This window comes from Perca flavescens, chromosome 8, assembly GCF_004354835.1.
Source record: "Perca flavescens isolate YP-PL-M2 chromosome 8, PFLA_1.0, whole genome shotgun sequence".
NCBI classification, from domain to species: Eukaryota; Metazoa; Chordata; class Actinopteri; order Perciformes; family Percidae; genus Perca; species Perca flavescens.
In genome coordinates this window covers 11818279-11843962 of record NC_041338.1, presented here as the reverse complement: position 1 = coordinate 11843962, position 25684 = coordinate 11818279, and the positions used below count along the sequence as shown (strand labels likewise).

Sequence of the window (25684 nt, the reverse complement as noted above, 5' to 3'; positions counted from 1 at the left end):
CTTTGGGCTTTTTCACTTTGTAAACATATAACGTGCACAAAAAAGATATAGAACACAATAAAGGAAAGGGGAAAAGCCATAAAGCATAATATGAGCACTTTAACTGTTTTACTGTTTTTAAGTTCAATAAATGCATGAGTAATCATGTTAAATAATCTTTTTCAATATTGACCAAAATAATTTTGATTATGATTTTATTTCCAGCCCTAATATCAATGTTTTCATCCAACGTTCGTCAACAAAGCGAAATGTCAAACTGTTCATTTACTCTAATCGTGTTAATTCTCCCTCATGGGTGTTTTACATCTGTGGCTCAATAATGCCATTACATAGTGTATCCTCGGTGTATCTCGCGGTTGTAAATCATTGTGTGTCCAAATGAAACCGAGCTCCAGCACCATACTAGATTGATTTTTGTCAATTGTCAGCTTAAAGACTAGCTCAGCTGACACTGCAGTTAAAAGTATCTTGTTAAGCTGACATGAACTCCTCGCTGTTCAAAAGCCACTGGACATCAAAAACTCTGAATCTGAAACCAAACGCTGTCAACGGGAACAGCACTATTCTTTAGAGGGGAGATTGTTGTGATTTGGTGAAGTGGACTCGGGGAAGTATTCAGTGGGCCGTGAAGAGAAACTCATTTTATTTAAGAAAGTGTTATTGATTTTGGAGCAAAGTAGAGTTTAAACCTGCAGGGATGAGTCTCTGTAGATCTCTGACCATGATGGATGGTAGAGGAGCCCTCCGTGATTCTGTGAGTGCAAATAATGCTGCCAGAGGAGGGAACTTAGTTGTTTGGAAAAGCTTTGAACCTCTTAATCCATGAGAAAATGATGGGGGGAGAGTTTGTACCGAAGAATTCAAGTTAGGGTACCATAGGGCTGCACGACGTGACGAAAATATACAGTGCAATATGCGATAACGTAGCTGAATTTCGCAACAACGATATTACCTGTGATCAATAAGCCGATGTTAAAGTGTACTCAGTTCTGCCTTTCTGCTGCTTTCAGTATTCTGCCCAAATACAACAAATTGCTTGTTGAATTTAAAACCAATGAAAGGTAATCGTTTCCAACGTTCTTTTATTGAACAAATTGAACATTGAATATAATATAAAAAGCATCACTAAAACAAAATCTTGTCTTATGTTATGTGTCATGTTACATTTGTAAAATGTTACATTTTAAAGTGCATTTTTCTACTTTCTCTTTCAACTAACACAAAAATCTTGTCATTTGCGATGAGTCGCATCCGTTTGCAGTATGTCTTGCACGAGCTGATATCGCGATGGCGATTAAAAAAAAAAAAAAAAAAAAAAGCGATTATAATGTGCAGCCCTAGGGTACCATTAAATGTATTCTCTTCCTGTTGTATGGCCTCTGTGCTTGATCACAACAGCGTTCAAGTATGATCGCAACCAGCCCGGGAAGTTGACCAGCCCCCGCGTCTTTCATCCCCTACACCTGCACTCCCTGTGGCACCACTCTGAGTGATGAAGACGCTTCGGATACTGTCAGGAGTTACAAGGTTCAGATCCCTGCGGGGGGGGGCTGCGATAAAGCTTGATACAGGCCAGGGTCAGAGAAGGGTGAGAGGAGGATGCTGGAGCTGAGCTGGTAGCAGAGGTGCGGAGAGTCACAAGTTGCTGTGATATGTGGATGAGGGAAAGACAAAACAGGCGGGAGGGAGAGTTAATAACCCAGATCAGTATCGCGCCGCACGCTGCGCTGACCCCTGCACACCTCCGCTCGCACCCCCCAGGGGTCAGGATGTGATCGGGGCTCTCTGTACACATCGCAGGTCAGAGATGGACACGGCCGCCCCTGATGCCTGCAATATTGGATTCAGTCATCTACTTGCCATTTCCTCGGCTAATACGACGCAGGCTTCATTCATAATCACCCAGACGTCCGCAGAGCCGGAGCTACATCTGCAGTTTATCTGATGCTATCGGGAGATTTGAGGAGTGAGGAACACACCAATAAGCTCAGCATGTGTGTGACAAAAGGGAGGATATTGTATTTACACAGTGAGCTGACTAGAATGAGAAGTGGATATATTTAATGGAGAGTGGGCTTTGAAGGGTGGTTGGCATTTTGTTATTGTCTTCCTATATTATTTTTAGGCTAGTGGCCTCAAGGTGCTTTCAATTCAGCAAAAGAGTGAGCGTTGTCATGTCAGTAAATGTGGAAAGGGGAAAACTTTACGCAGTGAAGGTTGGGTAGCACAGACCTTTCCAGAACAAAACATTTTGAATGAAAAGAAACATGATCATTTTTCTCCCTGTGATGGGAGATGATAAGTTGGGGGAGTAGTTAACTCGCATTGGGTTGTCTGGCTGCCATGATTGACTTTCCAGAGAAAAACAATAACAAAAAAAATGATTATTCATAGAGTCATACAGGTGAGCTAAATGTGTTCTAATCCAGATATTGGAAGATGAAAGAGAAAGCAGTTGGCTCTTTAGTGAGGTTCAACAGCTAAGTAATATAACAAGTAGTGTAACAAATTGCCTCTCCGGGGATTAATAAGAACTGGAATAACATTTATTTTAAGACGAGTAATGAGAAAGGAGCAACTTGTTAGTTTTTTTTTTTTTTTAAGGACCTAACTCCTAACTGCCATATATCTTGCTCTGGGCATGGTATACATTAATATACTTAGATGTGTCATAATATGAATCCACTCACAACTGCGACTCATTCCAATGTGTGAAAGCTCGATTCTGAGGTTTCACAAACAGACGTAGACCTGTGTTATTATAAAACCAGCTGGCCCTCAAACTTACACATTCCTACATCTGTGAATACGAGTATAAAAATACACAGAGAGGATGCTTTTCAGACTGGAACTGTGATCGCTACTTGGACACCATCAACTTTATTAAACATATACTTAGCACGGGCATGATTTTCCGCGGGATCAAGGGGAAGCCCGCTCAAATATTTACATTAGAAAATTATGTATTTATTGAATCTACAGCTCACTGAAAATGTATATGCTTGACTAAGTATGCATATGTCATTAATGCTACACTGTACTGATTGGATTTGAGCCCACTCTTCTGTTTGACTAGTTGAAGCAATTTGCTGTATATACATTATTTTTCATGGCTTATGCAATCTTTATGCAATCCGCCTTTCATCTTTTCTGATGCTTTGGTATTTTACCTCAAGCTTTTATAGACTTGGCTCAACTCGAATATAACTATATATGTTTTATTCATGCAAAGGTATTATCTCATAGCGAAACGCACACTAATGGTTGCGTTGTTAATGCTAAAACATCAGCCTTTATGGATGAGTGTGCATTGTTAATTGTTGATCAGATGGCATCTGGTGCCCAACTGAGAGCAGGGATGTGTCAAAGTCCCAGCTGGCATGACTATTGGCCAGCTGCTCTGTTGTGTCTGAGCTGTGATTGGTTACATGTCACAGTCTAAAGGACCTGAGGGAGTTTTGGAGGTCCACAGGGTGCTATGCTCACCCACCCAGAATGGTTTTTTTCATCTGTCTGAAGGCTGGAACAACACTGTACACAGAAGAAGAAAAAAAACTGTGTGTGTGTGCGCCATGCACTTCTTATGTAACCTTAAAGATCCCTATATATATATATATATATATTAGTGATGTAACTAGTGAAAATTTAACCTCACGGTTATAGTGACCAAAATTATCACGGTTTCGGTATTATAGCGGTATTTTTAAAAGTGTGTTCAATAAGTTCAGAAAGCACTGATAGGCCTACAAAAGCTGAAATAGTTTCAAAAAGTTACAAAAATATATGCAAAACCTTATCAAAAGTGCAACTTTTAAGATCAAATGTCCTGAGCGCTGTCATCTCCTCCTTTCGCCATGATTCCATCTTCAGGAAACGCGCGTTGTAGGCTACGCAGTGCGCCCGCGCGGCAACTTCACGAGACTCGGATGAAGCTGGGAAGGATTAAACACACGGTTTCCACGATTTCATTTAAAATATCATTACTATCAAGTAATGATATTTTAAATGAAAACGGTAATTGTTATGGTCAACATTTTTATCGTGGTTTTACCGTTACACCGGTAATCGTTACATCCTTAATATATACTATACTGTATATTTGATCACACTTTGGGCTGTGCAATTAATCAAATTTTGAACGTGATTTTCAGCTCCTAACGACCACAAAAACGATGTAATCGAGAAAAACTGTTATATTTGCACATTACGTATCGCAAGTAAACTCGTTTTTTTGTCTTTTGGAATTTCACAGTTAAAGACGTTTTCACTGTTGATTTGTTTGACCGTTTCACAGTTGTGGTTTTTTTTAAGTTCAATAAATGCAACGTCTTTCAAGAAATCAATTACAAATCGTGTTGAATAATCGTGATTTCAATATTGACCAAAATAATTGTGATTATAATTTTTTTCTTTTGCTTTTCATAATCGAGCAGCCCTAATCACACTCACTGTTTCCTCTTCTGTCCTTTCCACCCTCCCGCTCCATTTCCATCCACTGCTCTCTGTCTTGTTTCATAGCAGTCAGGCCACACACACCGGCAGGCTGCGGTTAAACTTTGGAAGTGTTATTTGCACAGATAAAAGTGTGTAATGAATGAGCCTTTTACGCTGCCTGGTCCACTGTGCCAAGCATGACAGTGTGTACTTTGACAGCACGACACATGAGCTTGAACGAATAACACTCGCGGTCCATGTGTTTCATGTCTATTTATTAAGATTTATTGTTAAAGTAGGTCTGCGGTTTGGAGAAGGACATTGGGTATACACAAAGGTATTTGGGCCGTTGAGCTGAGTGCGGTGTTTTTATGAGTAGTTTTGAGGAGCAGTTGAAACAATAATGACACTGTGTTTATTCCATCTCTCTCAGGGGCAGAAAACAGAAGCGGAGAGGTACTTCCTGAAGGCCATCCAACTTGATCCCGCAAAAGGCAACTGCTACATGCATTATGGTAATCATTGATCTTTTTTTTTTTTCGTTTTTAATTTGACATATCCTGCCTTTATTCTTACATCCTCATTTATTGTTATTTGTCAGTTTTACATGGTGCACTTGTGTGCACAAAGGCAGGAACTTCTACACCATAGCAGGTTGTTCCAACAGTGTTGGCTGACCCTTTTTCCATCTCTTCCCCTAATCAGTCAGGGTGTCAGTCTGTACGTGGTTGGGGGAGGATCGCAACAAGACAGGATGATTCCCTCGGATTGTCCTCTTTGATTTCATGGAAATGCGGAACGTGACAATTGTAACGTCTCTCTTGTCTTACATTATGTCTGTGTGACTCACACACGGCAGCGTTACCTCTTGGATTTAATTACTGTCATAGTAAGATTGAGTTTGAATAAGCTGTCAAGTTAATTACTTCCTTTCTTTCAAAGCCTTTAAAACCTCATCTGCCTGAAACAGCATTTTGGGATGAACTGACGTGTCAGCTTGCTATCATCACACAAGCTTGTATGTGACATTTAAAGCGATCAATGCACCAGGTTAATGGTGGCTTTTTACGTTTTGTTGAAGGACTGTATGTCTGAAGTTGTCATCTGGCAGAGTTTAAGAACTCTGTTTAAAATAAGATGAACTCCATTGATCCACAAGAGGAAAGAATGGCATGGCAGAGGCAAAGAACAGGATATTGTTGTGAAGATAATAGGTAGACGCTCAGTCTAGGTGCTAGTTCTGGGTTTGTCGGCCAGAACACCACTTAAGGCCAAATACTCCAGAGGATAAATGAAGAGCTTAGAGATGATCCTTGTTATATTTATTCCTTTCTTTTCTTGTGTGAGTGTGGTTTCTATAAAGAGAGAAACAAAATACAAATGAATAAAGGAAACAAATGTATACACTCATTCCTCCTTAAGCACTAATATACATGAACCATTACCAAACATGAAATAAACAATAGTCAGAATATGGCTATATATCTCTTAAACTCCAATAATGTAAGCAGAGAAAAAAGGATTCAAACACTTATTTATGGAATTCTCAGACATTTTTCTCCCATCTGTTAAGTTACCGCTAACGTAGACAACACTTCCTGTTATCTATGATATGCTTAAAAGCCTCCAACTAAACTAAACGGCTTGATGCTCTTATTGTGAAAACCCCGAAACGGATGTTATGTTGCCGTTCGAGCAAGCAAAGCCGCGTAAAGAAGCCTCGATAGCGTTACAGATAACAATATTTAACACCACTAAATTCTTTATTTACGCACACTCTCACTCTGAGGAAAGATGCTGCTCACAACTACACTCCAACTGACCGACTAACTCTATCATAGTGCTTATTAACTGTGTGATGTCAGCTAAAATATACCAACCAGCACGCGATTTGGCTACCCTGTTACAAGCACTGAATAAACAAGAGTAAAAATGAAAAATAAAACACAATATGGTCAACTGTACATAATTGCAACACTAACATAACTTTGGGGCCTTTTCTACAGATATAGATAGACATCCAATTGATAAATGATTAAAGGTGGAGCGCATCAAAGTCTGTATGCACGTGGCCGGGTTATCAGTGGGTAGAGCAGGCGCACATACACTTGGAGGTTTATGCCTTGACGCAGAGGTCCAGGGTTCGAATCCGACCTGTGATGATTTCTTGCATGTCTTCACCCTCTCTCTCTCTCTCTCTCTCTCTCTCTCTCTCTCTCTCTCTCTCTCTCTCTCTCTCCCCTTTTTCACCTAGCTGCCCTGTCAAATAAAGGCGGAAAAGCCCAAAAAATAATCTTTTAAAGTGCCCATATTATGAAAAAACACTTTTTCTGGGATTTGGGGTATTATTTTGTGTCTCTGGTGCTTCCACACGCATACAAACTTTGAAAAAAATCCATTAGCTCGTAGCTAACGCTAGAATGCTACCTCGTTCTCAATAGCAAAGCACTGCTACAACATACACAAGTTCACCATAATCTACAAAAGAACTACTTACATGTGCGCCCTCGTTTATAAGTCTCCCAGCTAATCCTGCCTTGTAACTGACCGAAGTTGGAGAAATGACCTTTCTTTTACTGTCTATGGAGCTAGCTAGCTGACATGAGCTATCTGAGCTACTGCGCATGTGCGAGTGCAATCAAAGATAGTACAGAAGAAGAAAAGAGCTCTCACTCTGTAGCTAAAACAGAGACCATGTGAAAAGAGGATCTGCAGCAGTGAGAGAGAGCTGTGCAGTACAACAAAAATATGGTGTATTTTGAAAATGATATTGATATACTTTGATATATCATAAACCCTCCATAACTGCAGAGGTGTTTTTAACCTGAAACTATTTTACACTCAGTCATGGTCTGAAGTCTCACTTTACATCTGTCTCTGACCTCAGGCCTGTATTCACGGCTTCAGTTTCATCCACAGTTATTAAGGAAAATATGCTTAGGTTCACATAGTGGTTTAGCATCCTGGTACAGTAACCAAAGTCAACAGGGTAATAATTCCTCTCTGAACCCGGCCCTTACCAAGGGGTCCACCCCTCGGTTCACAGCCTTGTCGAGCTTCTGTGATCCCATCTTATTCTGCAGGTCCACAGAGTTTGACTGCAAAACACACCCGCACTCGTAATAAGACACAAACCTCCAGCGAGAAACCTTTCCATCCTAAAGAAACAGATCTATCGAGGTCGGCTAGTCTGTACAAATGGGTCTGAGAGATGGCCAAAGAGTAATGGTATGTTGCGCTCATATCTAGTGTTTCAGCATATTATTTCAGGGGCAGACCAGGCTGTCTCTTTACCGGGGCCAAAGGCAACACTTGCACACTCTGTGGGGATCTCTCAGCGGTTTAACAGCAGCACTCTTCTCTCCTGTCCCGCCAGGTCAGTTTTTGTTGGAAGAGTCACGGCTGCTGGAAGCGGCGGAGATGGCCGAGAAAGCCGCGCGCCTCGACAGCGGGGAGTTCGACGTGGTCTTCAGTGCAGCCCACATGCTCAGGTGAGGCTTCAATCGGAATTATTCTGTTTTTGAGGATTTCCATAGCTACGGCACATGCATAAAGACACTATATGTATTTCATTCTTTGTAGATGAGATGGGTGGGCCACAGTTTTCCATGGCTGAGTAGCAAGGAGGCTGTGTATTAGAGAGAGGGAGGTCTTCTGTCTGCACGGTTTATCCAGGGGCTTACACTGCTCTTCAGCCAGTGTGATTTACTTGGCTGTACTTTGTAATCCTCTTTTAGTCGCTGCCAGCCCGAGAGCTGCTGGTTTGTCTTAGCGTGCTGCGTAGCTATGTATCTTGATATGCTCTCTCTCACTCTGTCTCACTCTTTCTCGTCTGGCCCTGGCTCATACTTGAAGGTCTGCTTCCAAATTAGTGCAAGGTTCAGCTGATGGGCCTGAGCGGCAAAGCTTTAGCAGCCCACAAGCTGTTGTGTTTCTAAACACAAGCTATGGAGTGGAAATTTGCAAATACAGCCACGTGCCAACTTACAGTGCGTTGCCAGACTGACTGAATAAACCTGCAAAATGATACATTGTGACTCAGTGTAGAGATTTCCTTCTTTAAACAAATCACGGGTATCTCAGGGATTTTTAAATTACAGCTGCCTGCTGAAAGAAAATAGTTATCTTTAATGGAAGAGTTTTGCCGAAAGTTAGGGGAGAAATCCGATACCACAGTTAGCGTAGGTAGCGTAAAGACTGGAAGCTGGGGGAAACGGATCGCCTGGTTCTGTTCAAACGTAACAAAATTGGCCTACCAGCACCTTCAGTGCTCAATAATTAACACCTTACATATTGTTGGTTGAAGCTGTACAAAAACCAAAATGTAAAAATGACATGTTGATATGGAGACTCCGGGAAATTACTGCGCAAGAAGCTTGATGGTGTTTTAAAGCCCCAACGTCGACTTCAAGGCAGCGCTGCGACCGTTGACTTCAAGGCCATTAACCATTGCCTAATCCTAGCACTGCCTTGAAGTCGACGTTGGGGGCTTAAAACACCAAACACCGCGCAAAGAAACAGCCCAACACATACAGTATTAGACGGAAATCAAGAGCAACAGAGTCAGAAAAACTGTTCACGTCTAGCACCTCTACCTCCTAGTTGTAATTCCAAGTCAGAGAAATCAGGAGTTTCTGACTGCAGCAATATTTCCTACATGGTGCAGAGAACTACAGCGGTGTAACTACTATTGTAAATAAAATTAATCTAAATAAAATCCAATAGTACACTGATACAATCAATTCAAGTAATTTCACAGGATATACCCTGCTTTTAACAGGTTTTACTTGTTGACAAACTCTTTCAAATTCATAACAGCAAAAAACAACTAGAGTAATTTAGGCAATATAAATGATGGAATCGTTTGAATATTATCTCTCTCAGTTAAGCTCATAAATGAGCAGCGATGAACGTATGACCATGAATTTTATTAATGTATATCTGTGACTGAATGTATGTATGGATATGAATGAAGGAATTAATGCATATTTACAATGGATTGTAACGATATTTATAAATGGATAAATTAATGTTTTTTATTTTTAGGACTGAATAAATGGATGCTTATGGAAGTAGGAACGATTGTAAGGCATGTATGGTAGAACAGAAGAATGTAGGAAGGATGGCTTTTTTTTATTTTTTTTTGTAGCTATATAGTAGCCTAGCCTGACAAGCCAGACCCACATCAAGATATTTGGTCTGGGAACTCACCATTGACAGGGCTCAATCCGAGGGGCGGGATAAACGGTTGTCGTTCAAATTTCCTCTGCACGTAATATGGTTGGCGCTACAACCAGGCAGAGCAACGAAGAAGGTAGCGAAGCTAGTTGATAGATTAAACTTTTGCCGTATCGGGTCGGCAAAACTCCGAACACATCTTCCTTTTTTATGAATGATTTCTGTGCCGTTCTTTGTTCTTTTCTCAAAGAAAAGCTTAACTCCAAGTTTTCCAGAAGACCGCTGTTCCCAGCAGCAGCAACCATAAGCCCGCCCACCCACTCTATACACGATGTGAATGGACTGACCAAAGTTTTTTCAGCTGGCAAGCCAACGGAGAGTGCCTAGACTGACCCTGGCTGCAAATTAAATTTGCTGCCACTAGGGTGCATCTAGATTTCTAGGCTACGAATAGCCTATAGAAAATGTTAATTTGTAATTTGTACAGCTCTTTGAGTAGCCTAGATGTTCAATGTACATTTGTCTTCTAACTGTTTTAACCCTGTGTTTGTTGTGTGTCTCTGTTGTTACTCTTGCAGCAATTTCTCTCTGTGTCCAAAACAAATTTCTCCTTAGGGAGACTAATAAAGATACTTTGACTTTGAATTTGACATAAACAGCCCAAAGTTGGAATAACAGAGCTGATATTGGAATAACAAAGCTGATGTAGCATGACGGCAGCCCCAGCTTGTAAAACCAAATATGTCATTTTTACACTTAGCGTAACGTAGCTGTTTCCCCCTGTCTCCAGTCTGCTTAGCTATAGTCTGACTCACAGGATGTAGCATGTGCGTATAATCCTGCAACTGGCCTATTTCAGGTGGAATTCTTCTTCCCTTCCACTATCTGTGTGTTACGGTTTTCAAAATCCCCGTCGCTAAGTGAGAAAACAACAACAATCTCTGAGCTAGCAACCTACACGCTGAAAATGGCAAGTTTTGACAAAGATTTGGATCGTGCAATAAGGCAGGCCTTCTTGGTTCTCTCAGTGAATGGTTGTAAAGATTTAGAAGGCATATGTTGCATATGCATATGAACATTTGCTGTCTAACAGGGACGTTCTTGCATGTTTGCTCACTGATTAAGAAAAAGGTTTCATATTCTAAGCATGGCCTGTCGTCCATTCCACTTCACATGAGCTTCTGTGATATTGGTTTAATAACATTCTGCAAGAGCCACATACAGCTATTAAATTGTCTATGATTTTAACGAGTCCAGTGAGCCACTTTGGAGCTAAAGCATAGGCAGGCTTTACCTCTTGGGCACCATGGATCGACTTATGTTTGTCTTTTTAATCAGTAGAAGTTGTACCACATAGTCGGCATACGTCTTTTATGGTTTTATGTCGCGTCTTCTTTTGCGGGGCTTTATCCGTTGTCATGCAAGGGCTTGCCTCCCCACGTGAAAACAAAACAAGTTCCCTCCCGACACTTTTTTTGCAAGGGCTCCGTCGCTGCATCTTGGTGACCCAAGACAATTGTGATTGGTTAAAGAAATACAAACAAACCAGTGCGTTTTTTTTTTCCCTTAGTATGGAATTATGATGGCTGGCACAGCTCTAAAACGAATTGTGGAGCTAGGTCTGGACATGAGACTAGCTAAGCTAAACCAACCACCTGCTGGCTGTATCTTCATATTTAGCGTACGGTTACAGAAGTTGTACACTATCAATCTTCACATATAACTCTTTCCTAAAATGTCTTGAATCTTGAGTTTGGTATTGCTTAACCAAAGAGTACAGCGTTGGTACACAGCTCTATGTAAGATTTTTACCCAGCTGCTTTATGCATAGCTCTGATCATGCCGGATCTTCACCACCAACAGCCTTCGGTATTGAGGGCCTCTTCCAGGGTCCAGACCCCTGGCTGCTAAAGAGAGCCTCAAGCTGTGCTCGGGCTGAACTTTTCTCCACCTGCTTAGCATGGGGTCTCACTCCTCCACAGCTCATGTTCTTTATGTGTTTGTCTTGGACACAGACACGGAAAGGCCCTCGGTTGGTGGGGACACAAGTGAATCTACACGGGGGAAGGGAAGAGATTAAAAGGAAGGGCAGACGCTCTCAGACGTGCAAATGTCTTTTTATTACCCTCCTGGGCCCTTGGTTTTTTGACCATTTTGTTTCCAAACTAATAAGTTCCTTCTTCCTCCTTTTGAACAATTCTTATGGGGTTTATAGTGTGAATGTAGGAAAGGAAAGGTCGGTTAATGGTAAAGCCAATGGGATGTACTTCTCTTCGATGTGTCAAATCTCTGTGAAAGCCAAAAATTACATCATACAGCGATTTTAAATCTGTATATTCACAGACCGCCGGGGGGAAACAAATCGCCAAAAGACACTCTCAAACTAGTTATGGACTTATAGTTAATCTCATAGATTCCCATTCAAACCATGTGTGGTTATATAATAATATAAAACACCATATCTGAAAGAGCACTTTGTATTTTACTAGCATGTCATGATATTAGGTACGCAAAAAGTACAGTATATACATTGGTTTAAATGGTTTAATTTGATAACCTCATGGTAATAAAATTAATAGATTGGTATCAAGTTACATTAGGTGTAATGCACATAAAGTACTACCCTTAGGGAAGATGTCTGTGTTCAGTGTAGCATTCTAACTGAGAGACTCTTACTCTTAAAAAAAAAAAAAAAAAAAAAAAAAGCAATTCTGTGCTCGAGACAGATGGGACGGCTGCAGTTTAAGCACAAATATCTGGCTGCTGTTGAAAATGCAATTTGTTCATTCAGTCATTAATATCCAACAATGTCATGCTTATAAGCAATACTGACAGTGTTGTGATTTGTGAATGTCTGGGATTTATAGACCATCTCTAGACAACAAGATGTCAGGCTAAAAATATCAGTGGTTGAGTTGCTGATTTGAAATATGTTTAAGTATTCGGTCCTTTGGGGGGAATTTTTTTCCTTCCTACCTCCTTTTCCCATCCTTCTCGATATTCCCGTGCTCTTGTAGCCTGACACTGACTCTTCCTCGGGTTTAAACCCAGGCAGTGGTTTACTTGGCCTCCATTGTCTTCTGCGCTCTCAGAACCCGCAGTCAGACAGCCCTCGGAGGTCTCGCTGCCCCCTTGGTTATGGTGTGGCAACTCTCCAGTTCTCCTTTGATAATGTGTTTATAAATGTGATAATTATATTATATAATTAGATTTGTGCATTTTTGTCTCAGAAGGTTGTGCTTTCTAAATATTATGCTGGAAAACAAGCGTATGGTTGTGGTTGGACGTAAAACCCACATTTATAATCTCAGGACAAATTCAGCAACTCGAGTCGGTGTCTGGATCGCCTTTGGAATGTAAAATGCTTTTTTGGAACGGAGATGGAAAAATTCAGTTGTAATAAAAAAGAATAAACAGCAGTGGGTTGGTCTGCTGTATTTCTGAAGTATGCAACATGATAACCTGTAGGAGAACTTATTTAAGATCAAAATTACACAAAAGAAATTGCTTTAGTGTTGGTTGATCCACCACTTTGGTCACAGACTGAAATATCACAATAACAGCTATCTGACATATTACCATGCAAGTTTGTACAGACATTCATGGTTCCCAAAGGATGAGCCCTACTGACGTTGGTGATCCCCTGACTGTGAGGTTAACACATGTGGTTTTACGTGTGTGTTAACAAATGTCTTTTCTTGGTAGTAATTGGTTTTAAATGTCAGTTATAGGGTCACCACTTTGTCCTATTCTTCACTGTTTCATGTTACTAGATATAACAATGATAACCCAGACTACGACGGAATATTAACCGTTTATTAGCCCAACAGCATGTCTTTACTGACCTGACTCCGCCAGATGGCATATCCATAGATATATATAGATGGCATATCCGTCTGGGAACTTTCCGTTGGAAAACTTTTGGGAAGGGGCAAAAATACTGGTTAGCTGATTGGATAAACCATCTGTCTATTACCACCTATGTTGGTGATAGACAGGCCAAATCAACCAATCAGATCAAACTCTTGACAAAACCAGTCGGGAGAAGAGCAAAAACATCTTTTCCTCTGAGAAAAGTCTCCAGTGCCGTTTTTTTGCTCTTTTTTTCAATGAAGGAATACTTTCTAATTCAGATAAAACTTGCACGATAGCTTCATTCGTGGAAGCTGCCATGTTGTTTAGACTGAACAGTCGCTTCTCGTTGCGTCACACCTAAACCCGCTTCAAAACCCACGCTGATTGGTCGGCCGTTTGGCGAACGGCCCCAAATTTTCTCTATCTCAAGATGCCAGACTGATCTGCGTGTGGAAAACTGGAGCTCACGAGATCAGGACAGTCTCACGAGGCTATGTCTTTACAGCATAATGTCTAACACCAGCAACGGAAGCTAAAGTTACCCACAATCCATCAGGTGTATCTCACTACGGAATAAGGAATAGCCCAAAATACTCAACACATTTGACTCACAACTCTTGGTGGACTTAAAAGTCCCTATTTCTGTGAATGTGATATTTAACTTTTTAAATAGGACCCGAAAAATAATAAATTTAAGTTATTAAAGCTTTACTATCGTATATGTAACATTGTCTCATCATTGATCAGTAAGGATTAAAAAAGTAGTAAGTACAAGTATACAAAAGTTTGGACACATAAGACCGTGTCTTAAACCAAACATAAATACTATGTGTTTAGGTAGGCCACTAATCCTAAAATAAAAGCTTTGCCTTTGATCTGGAACCATATGGATGATGATCCCTTAATAGACCTTGACAGTCTAAATGAAACTGCGGCTCCTACGGCCTCGCTCCCTTTGATCATTACGACTTAAGGGGGTCCACAGCCAGCCGTCGTTGACTCTGTCCTTGACTTTGTCAAAGTTAAATTGTTTGCAATGAGACAATTGTTACCATCAGTGAGAAGCATGCAGCTGTGGACCATAAAGGTGATTTCTGTGATAGCAGAGTATTAATAATAGGAAAGGCCTTGTGACAGAGGAGCCACAGGTTTGTGTATAACAGTAGGCAGAGCAGGGGGTTATGAAAGAAGATTTAAAAAAGAAAAAGCATAATATAGGACATCCTGTCTTGACTGCAGGTTTTATGTCCTCAGGAGCAAAGTATTTCTGGTTCCAGGGACTCCTGCCGATAAGCCATCTGCCCCCCAAATCCTTTTTGTCGCAGTGTGGCATATGCATCATGTTTTGATGAATCTGCGCCATCTACTCTGCTGTCGTGGTTGTTATGATAGTATGATCAAATTACTTTGTGTTTCCACGCTGTTTGCATTCCTTCAGTGTCTCAGTATCCATCCAGCATGTTAAACCGCAATCTCCCCCACCAGCTGTAAACGGAAATTTACTGTGAATATTCTTGATCAGCCTTGGTTTGTTGATGAGCTTTCTCTTTGCAAGTACCCAATAAGCCAAATGTCCTGACCTCAAAGTTCAATTAAAGCAGAAAGTGCTTGCTGTGCACTGTTCAGCACAGACGTTATCAAGAAAGATGCTATCAAATGAGAAACCTATAGGCGATTGGATCGCGGCTTTTCCCCCTCATTCTCTTCCCTCCTGTTATTTTCTCAGTGACCCCTGAGTGCCAGTAAACACGCAGGGTTCAAGGCCCCATCCAAAGCCAGGAGCAATAAAGATGAGTAATGATTGCCTCTCTGTGTTTTCCCTTTGCAGACAAGCCAGCCTAAACGAGGCAGCCGAGAAGTATTACGGACAAGCGGCGAGCCTGAGACCCAACGTGAGTACAACCACAACTAGCTAATCGTCCCCATTACTATTTACCCTGACGGACACTGTGCAATCACAGTCTGGGTGGCTTTCCAATAGTATTACTGCCCAGTCTGCCGTGTCACAATGGCCTACATTGTCAGTGGGTCCTAGGAAAACGGGGGCTGTGTTTTTTTTTTTCTAAGCTCAATGGTTTGTTTGTGTAGCATCCATCACCAGCATCAAAGGACAAGGCAGGGTAAGTAGATTGAAAAGAATAATGATAACAACACTCAGTCAGGGGACTTTGACATCTTGAAAATGAATGGGGTCCAGTCTTTGAGAACTCTGGCAGGAGGGGTTGAGTTGTTTAAGTGAGGGCCACAGAGGGAGTAAAATATGTTTGCCATGTGGTCACCCTGTTTGTTCCTGTGTCGTGATTTGAAGAAACCAGTTCAGGATTAATCCTCAAAATATATCTGGACAGTGTTATACAGACAATAAAGTTTAGTTCTACAGGCACACAAACCCCAGTATAATATATACAAACAATGACAAACAAAACTTTGAGCATAACAAAAGGATACAATTTTCACAAGAACCATGAAATTGAGCTTCTATCCCCTTTGTTGATCTCAGTGTTAATGTAGAGTTCAACTTTTGCCAAAGAATTGTGTATTATTAACATCTAATTAAACCTAGATGTAAGTTTAAAAATAAATATATATATATATATATATATATATATATATATATATATATATATATATATATATATATACACACATATATATATACTGTATTTATTTAGGTTTTTTTGTTCAAAGCATAAATAATGTAAGAGAACCATAGAGTTTAAGGTGAGTGTTTCCATGAATTCTCTTTTATAAGTAGCACAAACTCCTGTTTCTGCTGTGAGGACACTCTCGCATCTAATCACCGCTCCCTTTTATCTATTTTGATCAAACTTTGTAGAACCTTTTGGAGTTAAAGAAAGATTTGGAAATCTTAAAAAGGATTTTTGTTGAAAAATTGGAACTCACCTTGCAAGATAGACTATAAAGCCTCTTTTTCTCTGACGATGTATGTGTTTTTTCCAACAACAACAAAATATTGGATGGTTTGCTGATGGTTTTGTTTATCCATCCATTCATTTCATCATTACTTGCTTATGCCTTAAAGGAACACGCCGACTTATTGGGAATTTAGCTTATTCACCGTAACCCCCAGAGTAAGACAAGTCGATACTTTTGTCACTTATTCGGAGCAGTAGGATTGCTGGAACCATTCACCTGCATGTTCTGTGCTTGCCTGATGCCGCTGGAGCCGTCAGACAGCATTACAGCACGCACGGAGATGAGAAGGGTATGTATTGACTTGTCTATCTCTGGGGGTTACGGTGAATAAGCTAAATTCCCAATAAGTCGGCGTGTTCCTTTAAGGGTTATGGGTGCTGGAAACTATCCTGCAGTGGGTGAGAGGCAGGGTAAACTTAGGTCACCAGTCTGGGCTAACACTATCGCTTAGAACTGGCAGAAATTGAGCTGAGTCTTCCTGCAGGCTTTCTATACCAAACTAGAATGGCTTGAAACAAGGTAACCAAGGCATTTTTTTCCACAAAAAGTGTTAAAGAGTCCATGGTAGAACTTCAGACATTACCACAAAGTAATGAAATACGTGTGGCAGGGCACCTTTAAAGACCTGCTGAGGAAGTTTGTGTTCCTTCCAGATACGTGTAATTTTCACATGACTGTTTCTTGGCATTTCTAATTGTACAAACATACATTTGAAGTCAACATCCAAACACAGAGGCACTTTTTTTGCCCCTACTTGGTCATTTTTGCTTGGATGCCTTTTGCCATTTGTATTGCTTGTATTACAGCTAAGGCACAATTATAATTTAGCATCTTCATCCATCTTCTTTACCATTATCCTTTGTTCTTTCCGATGTGACTTGACTTAAGCCATGTACCCTGTCCATCTTCATTTGACTCTTCACTCTCCAAAGGCACTGGTGTTTTATATTAAGCACATATGTTTGCTCGCTCTGAGTGAGAGAGGAGAATTCTCTCCATTCAAAGGCTTTAGTCCCTTAGTCCTACAATTCCCTCTATCTAGACAAGCTAAATCCCATCGGATGCTTGGTTTGCTTTGGTCGATCTCTGCGCCCTTTGACTTCTATCCTTTTCCCATTCCATGTAGATATTCTTAACCAAAATGCCAATCTGAAGTCATTATGGTCAGGTCATTCCCCATTGCCTTCACATTTTAGTCTCACAGCCTTTACAGCATATGTTGCTTTACGGTCTAGGCTAATATGCTCCACATCTGGCCGGGCCTCTGCTGCTACATGCCAGTTTTAGGAAGGGTAGGCAGGCAGAGAGGTTGCAGAGCAGCAGGAAATGAGGAAAAAATGAAAGCTTCTGACAAGGGAACGTTTTGCAGAGTGTTGCAAGTGTTGCAAGGGTGAGGAAGAATGCAGGAGTAGGGTTATAAATCACAAAAGTCTTAGCCATATGAAGAAGGGGAAGAAAGGCCTGGGTGAGGAAAGGTGGGAGCCTACAGGGGAGAGTGGAGGAAGGAAACTAAACTCAGGAATTGATAAGTCCTTCATGGGTGGAGAAAAGATCTTTTGAGCTGCACTGAGAGGAAAACCAGGAGTTAGTTGATTTTCTACCCAAAAGTCAGAAGCCCATTTCAGAATTGTGTACGGTAGTTACGCATCTTCACCAACCTCTCATCCATCTAAATCCTACTCTTATCTGGACAGACTTTGTTTTTAGGCAAAACTCTTGTTAAAAGCAATTTCAGTTTGATTCAATGACTAAAAGACTACCAATCTGTGTCCTCTTACTGTCCAACCACCAACATCCAGAAGCTCTGAGTTGATCAGAATGTTAAAACACTCTAGACTAATCTTAGTCTTTTAACGTTATTACTGTGCACTCCATGCATTAAAGCTTTACAAGCAGTAGCGATTGATTTTCAGACTTTTTTTTGCTGCTACCTACTTGATGGTGATTGTTGGGGCCACATGCAGCCTGTGAGAAAGACTGAACAGTCAGGGCTGAAAAAGGTCCCCTAACTCCTCTGCATTTTGGATAAAAAAAAAATAAACAATTGAGCCGTTTGTCTTTACAGATAATTCTAAGAATTCCTAGAAGTAATAATCAAATATAATGCAGTAAATGACGCTGGCTCTTTGTAGTAAATATTTAAGTAAAACATTATTTATTGAGTATAACGTAATAACATTTATCCAAAGAAGCAATCCTTAAAAGTATAGGTGATTATTGGGAATTTCTATGTGGAAATGTTTTGGTATACTAAATTATGGAGAGGATGATAACCAATTAAATCACACACACTTCTGAAACCACACCTACACCCTTGACTGAGGCTAAGGGATAATTGCAATTCACTTAATATCAGATGCTTACCAACTCCACAAAATGGCCTTAACACAGATTTGTCAATATATACCTTCTTGTCACCTTGCGGCTACAGTATTTGTGTGTGGCCCTTTCTCTGTCACTTTCAACTATGTCCATATGTATAAACAGTTATATATTTTGGCCAGCATTATCCAGAGTAATAAAAATCCCCAAACTTGCAAATGGATCCCAAAGCGTTATTTTGTGGTTTGACCTTTAAATGGTGGGTCAAACAGAAGGTAATTTATTGTGCAAACAGCCTCAGAATTACCCCAACCATTAAAGTCAAGAACTCTGGCTGCTCCTGAACAATAATGGAAACACAGAGAGAAAATTGTGTTTTGCTATGGGCTTCATGTAATTGCACAATAAGCGCGAACATAGTGCACTGGTATCTAGTAACTTTAATGCTGAACATTTAGGGTCAGTAAGCAACACTAGAAGTGTTGGTCATGCTAGCCTTTACTTTGGCCAAGGCATCTGTAGCATGTTTTATGTGTGGAGGCGAATAGTGGCTCCACTCTAACGGACAACAGGATTATTCCAGAGTCTCTTTGATTTATTTATCAATTTAACTCTCCCTATGAGAAAAGCAGCACTATTGGACATATTGTTCCCATTGAAATTCTCATGCATGGAGCATCACTCATCCAAGCTTGACACAGGAAAAACAGAGAGATGTTTTGAGAGTTTTGTGAGAAAAAAGTGGAACGGACTAGCAAAGGAGGGCAGTTCACACACAACCTACGGTGTGGAAAAAGCAAGATAAATGGCCAGACTATCTAAGACTGTCTGTGTTTGGTAACCTATATGGTAAGGTATTCTCAGTTGCCTAATATAAGATACGTACTGTATGGGAAGTGTTTAGGGTCCAAAGGTCATTGTTTGTCCTCAGGAATGCATTTCCTTTTGGTTCAAAAACAGGATTTTCATTCCAGTCTTTTTGTAGTGTATCATATTTTTAATTGAGGCCCCGAAGCAACTGTTCTTCCAGTAATTGAAGGAATATGTAATAATCGTCCCATGTAATTGCTACCTGTTAATTGTAGGTTTTGCACATTAATACATTTTATTACTGAAAAAGCTTAATGTCAAACCCTGAATTGTAATAACTTTGGTGATCCCTTCACTTAATCTGCAGTGCTGTCCAACTTTTATTTACGACGGAATGCCTGCACAACTAATGACATCCTCAGCGGCACTCTGTGTTGTGCTAATTAGCAAATATTAGCATGCTAACACGTTAAACTTATATGGTAAACATAACCTGCTGCAGCATGTTAACGTTTCTCACAACTGGGACCACTCACTGTCGTTTTGTCTAGGTTTTAACAACAAAGCTTGGTTGTGCTCGCACATTTAAAAATTACAGAAGCTAACGCTTAGTCTGTACTGACAATGTTTCATTTCCGGGATTGTTCAGGGGCCACTGGAAATTCTGCCGGATGTCCCTAATTTCCGGCCGGATGTCCGTCTGATACTGCTTTCTTTGTCTTGGAATTAATACTAAACTCGGTCGATTTATGATGACTGTGGTTAACTGCTCCCTCAGATCTCTGCAGGGTAAATCCAGACAGCTAGCTAGACTATCTGTCCAATCTGAGTTTTCTGTTACACAACTAAAACAACTTTTGAACGTATACATGTTCCACCAAAACAAGTTCCTTCCTGGGGCTATTTTGGCAGAGGCACCGTTGCTCCGTCTGGCGCTTAGCACTGCCCCAAGACCATTGTGATTGGTTTGAAGAAATGCCAAAAAACCAGAGCACTTTTCTGCTATCCCATATTGGAATGTTGTGTGGACTAGACAGACCCTCTTCCGCAATGCTGTGGAGGAAGGTCTGACAATGCGAGACTAGCTAACGCTAGACCACCAGACTGAAGTTAAAGGATTTGGACTTAGCTGGATTTCCGACTCCGGGAGCCGTCCTTCGTTGCTCTGCGGCTGACACGCTTAAGCCGCTGGCCATTCCGCTCCTCTTCCTGCGTCAAACAGTGCAACTTCCCACGTTGTCACTCGCTTGACAGTTCATGTGTTAAACAATTAAAGACACAAACGTAACAATAACGTAACTTGATGGGGAGAAACGTCAATTAGCTTAGGAAACGCTGATCCTCTCATGCAGCCTGTTTGGGCCATCACATGTCCTCAGACTGACCCCCGTCCCCCTGTTTCACTTCCTCTTTGAGCTCGGTGACGCAGATAGGTAGGGCTGGGTATCGTTCAAAATGTTTCACTACCAGTACCCATACCAATACCGTGACTTCATTATCGGTTCCTAAAAACGCTACTTTTTTTTCAATACCAATTTCATGAAACAAAATGAAATAACAACATTACGGCAGAAATAGCATTATCAGATCTTGGTAGAATCATACTGCGAGCTTATTGGCTCGCTGACGCTGATGAAATTTACTTAGAAATTAGGCGTTGAAAGACGAGGCATTTTTCGATTCTCGATACCTAAAGAGTACTGAATTCGGTACCCAGCCGTTGTGATGTTACCATTTAGCTCAAAGCACAGCCTCAAAGAGCCACTAGCATGGCTATATAGTATATAGTCTTGATAGTAAGCTCTAACTGTTTTTGTGCAGCACTGCTGTTGTTGGGAATGGTTCACATTTGTCATAACATTCCACAGATTTCTCATAACATTTATAGAAAAAGCCTCTCATGCAAGAGTGTTGCTCTGGGAATTACTGTTGATTAGTTAATAGGCCGTGAGAAAGAAATTGCGGCACAATTTTGTGGTACAGCACATCAGTAAATGCCAAGATGCCATAATCATGTGCCATTCAATGTGACAATGATGTATGGGGCCATATTGTAAGAAAAAGTCACAAACACTGCAGTAAAAGCCCATGATTTATCATTTTTACTTCATTGGAACATTCCTTGTTTCCTAGGAATAGCAATTACAGAAATTACAATAGTCTCAAGCAGTAAAACAGTAGCTTCGCTACAAGATTAGACATCTTTTCCACACGTCTAACTGAAATGGAGATCAGATGTGTTCCCTCCCTTGGCCTGGATACTTCACGGTCTTCACCGTGATTGCAGCTTGGACACTTTTCCTGTACTTATGTCCTCATGACTCACCCGCCCCGTCGCACTGCCCCCTGGCACCAGCAGGAATTTACAGTTCCATTCATCTAGACTCAACTCCAAAGTGGTGGTTGCTCCCTCTGACATCTGTGGCCACAGACAAGACACAGGGACACGCAAAGCAGCATGGTTACCAAACTCCAAACACTGCACCGCAGTCTGTGTGATCTGACAAACAGGAACCAATAAGGTTTTAGGGTCTGCTATATAGCTTCACAAGATGACCATAGTTTCTTTTATTTAAAAGGGCGAAATAACCGTTTATTCTTTAAATTTGCGTCCTCATCAAACTATGACATCTTTCCTTGGTTTTGTAATAAGATTCATATTTTAAAGTGTTTTAAAGCTCCGACTTTCAGAAATAGCATCTGTTCAAAGTTTGCCTGTCAACAATTCATTGGCTGTGGCTCAGTGATGTCATTTCTGGTCAAATTCAATTCCCTGTTAAATTATGTATACCCTCAAAGTGTGAATAGTTAGATCCCATTTGCATTAATCATGGTAACCACTCATGGCCTCTGATGTTGTAAAATCTGAATTTTTCATCAAATCAATTCTCTAAACAGACCATTAGTGGTGAGTAAATAACAGTCAGCTCACTCTTCCTATGTCTTCACAGCAGACTCCCTGTGTTTATAGGAACTGCACCTATGTCTCAATAACAGGGTATCAGTCCTGTGTTGCTATTCTTGAATAGAAAAGACAGTGTATCTTTGGCACAAACTTTTAAGCTACCCTGAGGTGTACTTATGAAACTAATCTTGTCCTAAAATGACTAAGACTCTTTTTTTATTTTTTTATTTTTTTGGGGTTTCAGTATCCTGCCGCCTTGATGAACCTGGGGGCCATCCTCCACCTCAACGGGAAGCTGCAAGAAGCTGAAGCCAATTACCTCCGAGCACTTCAACTGAAACCGGATGACACCATCACCCAGTCCAACTTGCGTAAGCTGTGGAACATAATGGAGAAACAGGGCCTGAGGACCAGCAGCCCCTGAGCCCACCCTGCCCACCTATACCTGCCATCTGTACGCCAGACCTGGGGGAAAAGGACGGCATACACGCTCCTCTTTTTCTCTTCTCATCCAGGAAGGTTGGGAGAAACTCAGGGAGGATGTTTGCTCAGAGAGGCCATGACTGTGCCGCACAGCCCTCCTAATAACTGCCTGAGCTCTGCATACACCCCAGGCCAGCAGCTTTCTGAGAAGCATTGCTCACTGTTTGGCAGGCGCTGCGTGGTATTTGGACTCTTTAGAACTCTCACAGGAACCACATGTTTGTTTGTTTTCTTTTTATTTCTTTTATAACTAGAGCACTTGAACTTGAAGTGAGACCATAGGTACATCCTTCAGCATTTGTGATGAATTATTTTTTTTATTTTATTTTTTTAAATAAGCAATTGCAGTTGAAAGGGGTGAAATTTGTCCCCAAGCAGTGTGAGATGAAGAGAGAAAAGAATCTCAGAGCATTGCACTGAGGGTATTTTCCATCATCGTTTATTAAAGTTCTTGGTTTGATCTGATGTTCCATCTTGATAATGACAAAAAAAAGGCAATATGAAGAACTGGATGCCATCCAAAATCACCAAATTAAGTTAAAATCACAAAAAAAAACGTCCTCAATGGGTCACACACATAAGATTACACACATGATCACATCATGAAGATATGAAAAATTAGCATCATCACTGCAAACAAGCATTTGTGACAGTCCTGATATTTGGTGAAAACTTGAAAAGGGGAATTTAATTTGGTAGCCATAACAGCACAATAGCCTCTAAAAGCTCCACAAAGGCTGGACTTTGTCAAATATAGTATGTTTTGACAAAAATAACTGAAAAGCAAAGAAAGTGAGACTTTGTAATGCCTTTTATAATAAAAGGTAGGAATCTTCTCTAGCAGTGTACAGTAGCATACAGGTGGCATTTATACCACTACTGCTTTTTTATTCTGCACTGGCAAGGAAGCCAAGTCTCCATGGTTGCTTACAAACTTGTTTGTTGGCAAACAGTAAGAAGCTATGAACGGAAATAACAAGATAGCAGGTACAGTAGTTTTTGGGTGCACGTTTCCCCACACGCCTGAAGCTTTTACGAAACAAGTGTGCGGAGCTGAAACCGATGAAAGAGTTCTTCTAACCAAATACTAAAGCTATGCCGATGCACGACATTTCATCACAGAACAATTGCACGGACATCGTCTGAGGGAAATGTTTTAATGCCTATGTTTTTGTTGGAATAAAACTAATTTCATTGTGTTTTGTATAAATGAATCCTAATATATACCTATGTAGTGTATAGTATACAGAAAATCTTGCAGCAAAAAAATAGCCAGACTTAAAGTGGAAGCTCAGATACTGAGCGAGTTTGGTTTGTTACATGAAATATTTCCCATATTGTCAAAACTCATTTTGTATATATTCGGAGTAATTAACATCTATGTGTTTTTGTTTTTGTTGTTGTCCGCATACAGTAAGTGAAACGGCACCTTGCGGGAAGTAAGAATATGTACAGTATTTGTGATCGTTTGTTTGTTATTGGCCACAAACCTCCTGGACTACCTGTGTCCTTAGTTTATACATCGTAAGTTATTGCTTTGTGTTACCTTAGCAACAGAACCAGCTGGCACTGTGTTTTTACTTGTAAAATGAAGGAATGTGATGTGTTTGTGGTCATTGCTGAGAAAAAAATCTCCAAATGCAGTTGAGTGGCTCATTATTGGTAAGCACCTACAATGGAGGATAAAAACGTTGAATAGATACAGTATGTCACTTGTTGCAGTCACAATGTTTTTAACACTGTTCTGTTTTTGACTGTGATGGTCACTAGTGATACGTTCAGTAAGATAATCACAATTCACCTGACACAGCCCGTAAAGCGCTCGCTAAGTTCTCCTGTGTATACAAAGTGTTCATGAAGAAACAGATTATTGTTATTGCTCGAGTGAAGATGTAAAAAAAAAAAAGAAAAAAAAGTTTTCACTCTGTGTCTCTGCTCAGGGATCTCAAGCTGTGGGTTATTGCAGAAACTTGTTCACAGAGCGTTTTACTAAATTAAAGATTTATTTTTGAACGTTGTCGTATTTGTATGAATTATCGAGATTTGTAGCCTTTTTCTCCTTTTTGTAATATAACGATGAACAATGTGCCAGAATAGACCTTTTTTTTTCATTTTTTTTTCTTCCCAATGTTGCTTTTTCCACAATAAATTTATGGTGTTCTGCTTTTGTTTTGGTTCCTGTGCCAACATTTTTTTTTTTTTTTTTTTTTTAAACAGATGTACACTAGGTTACATTTCAGACTAATTTATGGATTTCATATGGATTTTTAACATTCTTCGCCATTCAAAAACACATTCCCTTCACACTCTGTAGCAACGTCTACAGTCCTAAGTCCGATTTCCTTTATATTCATGTGGGAGAGCAGACTTAATGGGGTGGTCTTGCATGCTGTGGAACAGGTTTTACAGAGCATTTAAAGTTCCCCCCGCCCCTGCAAATTTGCTAGAATGTGTCATAAAATCAACTCAAATGGATCTCCTCTGCTTTCATCTTTGAACAACAAAGAAGACATGTAAATAATCCCATATGGTAAGGGTAGCACAGTGTCTACATGTGCCTGGTGTGTTTCAGTTACAACCGCCTCCACAATTCAGTCCCCGCTGACAAGCAGAAGGCCCTTTCCTGAGAACGAAGCAGCCTGCCTTGTGATGTTTCTCACATGTCTCCATGGAAGGTCTGCTCCCATGATCGGAGCTCACCATGGTGCCCAGCTTTCCTTATTGGACTGGAATGCTCAGAGGATGCCTGCGCAGTCTGGT

The 25684-nt window shown here is 40.6% G+C and overlaps 1 protein-coding gene across 2 annotated transcripts in view; it reads left to right on the top strand.

Moving 5' to 3' along the window:
* Nucleotides 1–25052, top strand: part of tmtc2b (transmembrane O-mannosyltransferase targeting cadherins 2b) — a 124564-nt gene extending 99512 nt beyond the window's left edge. The window contains exons 9-12 of one of the 2 annotated variants that reach the window (XM_028586273.1): nt 4868–4949; nt 7811–7925; nt 15296–15359; nt 22686–25052. In XM_028586273.1, coding sequence (XP_028442074.1) covers nt 4868–4949; nt 7811–7925; nt 15296–15359; nt 22686–22865 — 441 coding nt within the window. In that variant the 3' untranslated portion in view covers nt 22866–25052. Of the gene's footprint in view, nt 1–4867; nt 4950–5139; nt 5231–7810; nt 7926–15295; nt 15360–22685 lie in introns of those variants that run through there. The other variant, XM_028586274.1, reaches the window with a different exon arrangement.
* The last annotated feature ends 632 nt before the right edge of the window (nt 25053–25684 follow it).